This window comes from Balaenoptera musculus, chromosome 3 (assembly GCF_009873245.2).
Source record: "Balaenoptera musculus isolate JJ_BM4_2016_0621 chromosome 3, mBalMus1.pri.v3, whole genome shotgun sequence".
Taxonomy (NCBI): domain Eukaryota; kingdom Metazoa; phylum Chordata; class Mammalia; order Artiodactyla; family Balaenopteridae; genus Balaenoptera; species Balaenoptera musculus.
Genome location: NC_045787.1, coordinates 129,774,011 through 129,781,474, shown reverse-complemented (window position 1 = coordinate 129,781,474; position 7,464 = coordinate 129,774,011). Strand labels below are relative to the sequence as shown.

At 48.0% G+C, this 7,464-nt stretch overlaps 1 protein-coding gene across 1 annotated transcript in view; it reads right to left on the bottom strand.

The window, feature by feature from the left end:
- Positions 1-1,258: 1,258 nt before the first annotated feature.
- Positions 1,259-7,464, bottom strand: part of LARP1 (La ribonucleoprotein 1, translational regulator) — a 55,183-nt gene continuing 48,977 nt past the window's right edge. Inside the window, exons 16-19 of the mRNA XM_036849139.1 lie at positions 6,716-6,860; positions 4,940-5,049; positions 4,636-4,763; positions 1,259-3,124 (exon numbers count right to left, since the gene is read on the bottom strand). Coding sequence (XP_036705034.1) covers positions 2,915-3,124; positions 4,636-4,763; positions 4,940-5,049; positions 6,716-6,860 — 593 coding nt within the window. The 3' untranslated portion in view covers positions 1,259-2,914. The remainder of the gene's footprint in view (positions 3,125-4,635; positions 4,764-4,939; positions 5,050-6,715; positions 6,861-7,464) is intronic.

Sequence of the window (7,464 nt, the reverse complement as noted above, 5' to 3'; positions counted from 1 at the left end):
GCTTTCTGAGCAACTTTCTTTTTTAAAATCAGTCATCAGGAAAGGGAAAAAAAGAGCTACAATAGAACAAAACAAAAACATAACAACTTTGACATGGGGGCTCTGCACCTGGATCTGAGCCCAAGGGGTCCAGGCTGGGGCAGGGTCGGGCAGCCCCTCTCTACTGGTAGTGCCTTTACTCCCGGATTCAGGAGAGCACGAGAGAAACCTGCCCCTTAGCAGGGCCGAGGTACACAGACCTTCTGATGTTTGATGCCCAAAGGTTGTGTTGGCATGGACCAATCTTGGAAGGGTACAGGATGAACAGAAGCATTTGGGCAGGCTGTTGCTTTGTGTCTCCGATCTTGGATCCCCATGGAGGATGGTGCTTGTCACAGATACATCGGTCCTAAATTCAAGTGTCTTCAGAAAGTGAAGATGTAAACTACTCTTTGCAACATTAACTCTGAACATGTTACAAAAAAAAAAAAAAAAAAAAAAGAAAGAAAAAAAAGGAAGAAAAAAAGCCCCCCCAACCCCAGCCTGTGTTGAGATGACGTCCTCACCTCCCCACTCAAAAGGGGATTCCTCTTTGTGGGGTGTCTGTGGGGAGGATCAGGGAGAGGATGGCAGCCCCCTGGCCTGGGAGTAAACTCTAGATAAGAACAGCTTTTCCCCACACTCCCAAGGCTTCCTTGTGCCCCCAAACTCAGCAGAGGACAAACACTGAGGTTTCTGTGGTGCTGGATACAGTACAGGGCCGAGCAACCCAAAGGAAAGAAAGAGGCAATGAAGGGAAGGAGGAGGGCGCCCGGTGTCTGGCACATTGGGGGGCGGGCACCAGATTGGGCAGGGGGGGCCTCAAACCCCACTGTCAGAGCAGAGACCAGACACTCATCCTTGGCTTTCGAGACAACCGGCTCACAGGAACTAAGGTGGGCTTCCCCATACTAACTGCTGGGAGGGCAGAGATGGGGGAGGGCACCGGCCAAAGCAATGAGGTGCCCAAGACAGAGGGCAAGCCCTAGCCAGCCTGAGATACTGTCTCCGACTCCCAACTTTAGGGCCCGACAGAGGAAGCAGTGGAAAAGGGCCAAGAGGCGTGAGCACATGACCACCACCACCGTGGTGAGCGTGCTGTCACACCCACACGCAGCCCCGTTGGTGAGGGTCAGTTCTGGGTCACCCTCCCGAGCTCTGGATGCCAGGAGACTCCAGCCATTCCACTGTCATTCACAGCCCAAGTCAAGCAGTCAGTGGCTGGAGAAGTCAGGTATACTCTATGTCCACATATACCTTCCTGCCACAGGGCTTCTCCAACTGGCAGGATTCCCCCCACCCTCAAAGCCTCCTCAATCTCTCGTTCCCAGGCGGGGTCAACTGGAGGGTGGGCAGAGATGGCTTGCAGAGGGGGGACGCAAGATGGGGATACCCACCCGGCCCAAGGGAGGAGAATGGCATCTCTCTCCACCTTTTAAGAGACAAAGCCTCCTTGAGGTCTCAGAGATCTATCAAGGGAACGCAAGAAAAGTTTCCAAGCCTCAGCTGCCAAGTGTTCACCTTTCCCCTCTGTGGTGGGGGAGGCAGTCAAGCTGAGCACAAGTGTGTCCCAGACCCAGGCCAATGCTGTCCTCCAACAGTCTGAAGCAAAATTGGCCTTGGCGTTCCAAGGGTAGGATGAAGAGTGTCACGGCAGGACGGGCCCTGGCGTGAGGCAACAGCAAGCAGAGCAAGGACACGACAGTGGCAGCAGTGTACAGACACGGGACGTCAGCTTCAAATGATGCAACAGCGGAGATATTTTGGGCACGGCTCCGATCTGAGCCGCCCCCAACTCTCTTGCCTACAGGCAGGAGGCACTGTACATGCAACTCAATCCAGAGACAGATTCTAGTCAATCCAGCCCAGGCACATCCAGAGAAGGTGGGAGCTCTTCGAGTTGACTCCACCGAGGAAAACAGGCATTTGGGTATTTCAGATTCCCACTCCACAATAAGGCAACTTTTAAAAAAATACTATTTCCAAGAACAAAACAAGAAAATTCCAAGGGTAGGGGAAAGACATCACTTTCTGTGGATTAGGTGGGGGTTTTCTGATGGTTTTTTTTGGTCTTTTATGGTCGATTTTGTCTTTTTTTTTTTTCTTTTTTTCTTTTCCATTTTCCCAAGGATGGAAAGGTCAGAGAAAAATAAAATAAATCATCTTTCAATAGTCTCTTCTGGTATGAGCAGCGTCTCTCTGGGCTGGGGAGTAAGGGGCATGGGGGGAGGGGAGTGGAGAGAGGCCGAAACCTTCCCCACCCCCACTTCTAGATCCTTTGGTTTCCTTCTCCCGGAAGATGGCAGGAGGGCGTGGTAGGGAGAGCAGGGAGAGAACAAGGTGATGGCAAGCCCAGAGATCAAGGGGCTGGTGCTCGTGGGCCCAGGGACGCTGCCAGAGCCTTCTGTGAAACAGTGCTGGGCAATGGGGCCCACAGGGCCTTCTGTGGCTGCATAGTTGGCTGGAGGGGGAGCAGGAGGCAGCTGTGGATGGGGACCAGGGTTTGCGGGCCTACCAGCCGCGGGCAGGGCTGCAGAGTGATTTTGGTAATCCAGACGAACTATCAATAATTTAAAACTTGATATATATATATATATATATATATATATAAAAAAAATTTCCCCCCTTACCCTCCCCCCCCCACCCCTCAGAAGAAGCTAGGATGTGAAGAAGAGCCATGGAGAGAGAAGAGGGAGGGGGTGTGTGGAGGCTCCTGCCCAGGGGCGCCTCTGAGAGCCCAAATGGTGTACACACTGCTACTCAGCACGAAGGCCCATCCTAATGACTACTGGCCTGTCCCTTCTCTGTCCCCTCTCCTGGGACTGGGCACCCCCACAGACTCTCACCTACCCCTTCCATCCCTTCTCCCCACAAAACCCCAGGGCTGAAGGGTTTTTCACTTTCCCAAAGTCTGTGTGTCCGAGTGCTGGCTTGTCCATTTAGCGTCTTCTCGGATGGGCTGGCCAGTAGCTGGTGTGGGGGGTTGGCTGACCACGGCGGAGGGCCTGCCGGAAGACTGGGAGGGGCACCGCCTCCTGCCCTCGCCGCTGCCACCTCCTGCTGCCACTGGGTGTCGCTTGTGGTTGCCCTCCTCACCCATGGGGGGCTGCAACAGAGGAGGGAGTCAGAGGTGATGAGGCAGCACTACCCACACCCCCTTCCTTGCCAGAGCCGTCTAGAGACCCCCTAACTTCCTACCTCCCAGTGTAGATGATGAAGAGGTTCATAACCCTAAAAACTCGTCACCCGTTTTATTAAGCACATCTCCATGCCAAGAGGCCAAGCCTTGTGCTGGTTTATGCACATTCACTCCTGTGGTCTACACCACCCTTTGATGTAGACATGACCATCTGATTTCGCAGACGAGGACAGCGAAGCATAGAAAACTAATTTGCCAAGGGTCCCAGAGCTTTTAACTGGTAAAGACAAAATCTGGACCAGGCCCATCTACCTCTGAAGCCCAGGCCTTTATCCACACAAGTTTCTGCTCCCCTTCTGAGAAGAGGTCACTGCTCAGGAGATGGTACATGGAACGTGGCACGCAGTATGCTGCAATGCCTCTGCTCAGAAGGCCCAGATGCTCCTGGGGACTGCCTCACGCCCCCCAAGGCCCTAAAAAGGACACTGATCTCAAGAGTCAGACCGGGATCCAGTCTAGCCTCACCACTGCCAAAGGTCCTGTAACCCCGAGGACACTTCCTTCCCTTTCTGGGTGCCAAGGGTGGAGCCCTTTTGCTCTACTCCCAACAGGTCTCCCCATTCTCTGCACATGTACTCCCTGCTCCAGGCCCAGAAAGGAGGAAGACCTTAAGGATGGAAGACAATGGACTCATCTTTTTGTCAGGACACCTGAGCAGCGCTGCCACTATCTCACTGGCTAGCCATGGGCTCCAGTTCACCCACTGCTATAGTGATAACAGTAACCCTGCTTGCTTCATATTATAAAGGTTAAATGAGGTCAGTGTAAGTGCCTAGCACAACCAGTGTCAATTTTTAAATAAATGTGAGGACTATTATTTACTTCTATTTGCCCTTTTGCTAAAAGGTTGCAAGGGAATAAGATGACTGGCATATCCCTACTACATTATAAACTCTCTGAAGGAAAAAGTTTTACTTATCTCCGGAGTCCCTGAAGCACCTAGCACAGAAGAGGAACCAGTAGTAATAACTTTGACCCACCACTGGATGTCACTGTTGAGTCACTGCTCCAAGAAGATGAAGTGGGTGGAGCAGGGAAGAATCGGGACATATTTTATAAACTTCTGGGGTTAGAACTGACCTCTCCCAGAAAGACATTTACCTTGGGTACTCATCCTGATCACCTCTAACTAGGGCACAGCAGCAAGGAGGGTTAGAGATAACAGGGAAAGAGCATTACAACGGTTTAGCCACATCCACCGTGGGAAAGGGAGGAAGGAGCAACCATACACCCTCCAATTAGCCTTCACTGCCCAACTTCTCACACCCTGTTTAACAAAGAAACTAAGGCCCAAATGGGGGCAGGAAGGGTCCCTGAGCTAGTGGCACAGCTGGGATCAAAATCCAGGTATCCTGATGTCTGGTCCAGTTTTCTTTCTAGGACAATCAGGGTGGGAAAGACGAGAGACATCCACTCACATCCACTCGGAAGTCTTCAAGACGTCGGAATTTGCCGAGGTATTCTTGAAGTTTGGGGTCAATGTCCAAATTTTTGGCTTTGGAATATTTCAAGAAGGCCCAGAACTTCTCCAGCCCATACAGCTGACCTGCAGGGAAAGAGGAGAAAGAGGTAGAGAGAGACTTGGCTGCTAAGAAGTTGAGAATAGAGAGGCTCAGGAGAGGGAGGTACGACATGATACAGACAAGCCCAGGCAGAGCTAGGGCCTGAGAAGAGAAGACTGAGATGACCAGGGCTCGCAGGGCCCCAACTCTTGACTCTTACCAGCTTCATAGTCCTTCACAGTTTCCTCCTGAAAGTCCTTAAATATGTCCAGCCGGAACTTCTTTTCCAGGCCATAACTGTAGTATCGAAAAAGGCACTCCAAACCATATCTGTAGAAGAACACAAGCCAGTGAAATTGGGACAGTTTCTTTATCTGTAAAACAGGAAATGCACCTGGATGATCGATGAACTATGAAACAGTTTAAACACATGGATTATTGAGAAAATGGTAAGCATACTTTGAGAAGGCTAACATTTAATGCTAGTCTAAATGAGTCCAGCATTAAATGTTTGCCAAGGGTCAGCAAACTGAGGCCGAATGAACGACAGCATCCTGCCCACACCCATTTGCCTATGAAGTATCACTGGTTGCTTTCTGCTACAAGAGCAGAGTAGTTGCAACAGAGACTTTATGTCCCACAAAGCCCAAGATATTTGTTGTCTGTCCCTTATGCAAAGTTTGTCAATCACTGGCATGAACTCTCTGCAAAGCCATTTGACCATGCCAATTAGTAGGTTTCTTCATTTACCTCAGAAATTTCAATTCTAGGAACATATACCAGGGAAATGACCAAAAATGTAGACTTAGATTGTTTAGATGTACAAAATTGTTCATAGCAGCATTATTTTGAAAAATTTAAATGTCTTAGAGAAGCGATTAAGAAAAATCATGGTAACTTTGTACAACAGAATAATATAATCTATTAAAAATTATAATGTAAATATACACTCATGGATACTGAGAGATGTTTACAATATATTATAAAGTAGAAAAGACACGTTTCAAACTGTTATATGTAGAATGAACCCACTGTTGTAAATAAATATATAAAATTTATATCTACACATGCACACAAAGTCTGGAAGGGCACAGACTACATATATTAAATATATTGACACTGGTTATCTTTGGGAATTGGGAATTGGGATTTTCAAATGATCTTGTCTCATGTAACAACTTCTGCAAGAAGGCAAAAAGGTTAAGTATTTTAACAACATGGAAAAATGCTCATACTTATAAATGATAAATAAGACATAAAAAGGCATTCCTTGCATGACCTAAATATATATAATATGGCAGAACATTAACACTGGTTGTCTCTGGACTGAAGGACATTTTCCCCCTGCTTCTTTAAACATTTCTGTCCTTTTCAAATTGCTTACAGAGAAAACATTTTACTTGGGAAAAAAAGTGTCCCTTCAAAGTTTTTTGGTTTTTTTTTTGAATAGCAAAATGTTGAAAGCAACCGAAGTATCTACTAATAGGAGACTAGTTAAATAAGTTATGGTACATCTATACAGTGTAAGACCATACAAGCTATAAAAAAGAACAAGAAAGCCATTTATATACGGATACAGAATGATCTCTAAAATACAGCCTTAAGTAAAAAAGCAAGGTGCAAAATAATATCTAATAGAGGCCATCTCTTGTGTAAACAAAAGGGGTGTGTGGGGAGACTACATAGGTCTGTTCTTGCTTACATAAGCAAAGTATTTTTAGAAAGGACTCACAAGAGTCTAACAATACTGGCTGCCTGTGGGGAAAGGAACTAGACGGTTGTAAAACTAGGATAAGGAGACTCCTCACTCGCTATATACCCTTCCGACTTCTTTGAATTTTGAATATATTACTCATTCAAACTAATAATTTTTTTACGAAGTACATGAAATATATACACAATAGATTTCCAATTACAGTTCTGGAAGTAGACCCAACAGAGAACCTTCACCACGCCCCCAAGCCCCAGCCAGAGCCTTCACCTCAATCCCACTCACCTGTAGCCTTCTTTGGCATCCTCCAGAGCCAGCTGCTTGAACTCCTCATACATCTTTTTGTTGAAGTGATCTCGGAGGAAGAAGGACCAGAAGCGGAAGAGAGTGTTCATCTCCTGAGACTGGCCAATGCCCAAGCGTTTCCGCTCTGATTGGGGAGGAAGGAGGAAAGATGTGTTTTGGAGTCAGGCTGCCTGTGCTTCAGGGGACAAATGATCCTGGGGCTCAAAGACATCAGTCTTTTCTCCTCCCAATTCCCTTCCTCATCACCTGCCCCCTTAAGTCTTTGGGGAAGTGTTTATTGAGGACTAACTGCCCTGCGTCAGGCTCTGCTGCTGGGCACTGGGCCTGAGCACCCAAGGAAGTAGGTGGCATCAGCTTCTGAACCAGGTCATCCTGGTCTAGCTCTCCACCTCAAACGTTAACTGCTCTCAGTGTAGTTATAACAAGGAAAAGCATGAACAAATAATTTGTGCACTGCAACAAATTATATTCTTCACTGTATCATCAGTACCGATTATTTCAGCAGTCCTACAATACTAACGAGTAAAAATGGTACCATTAAAAAATATATGTAGGGCTTCCCTGGTGGCGCAGTGGTTGAGAATCTGCCTGCCAATGCATGGGACACGGGTTCGAGCCCTGTTCTGGGAAGATCCCACATGCCGCGGAGCAACTAGGCCCGTGAGCCACAACTACTGAGCCTGCGCGTCTGGAGCCTGTGCTCCGCAACAAGAGAGGCCGCGACAGTG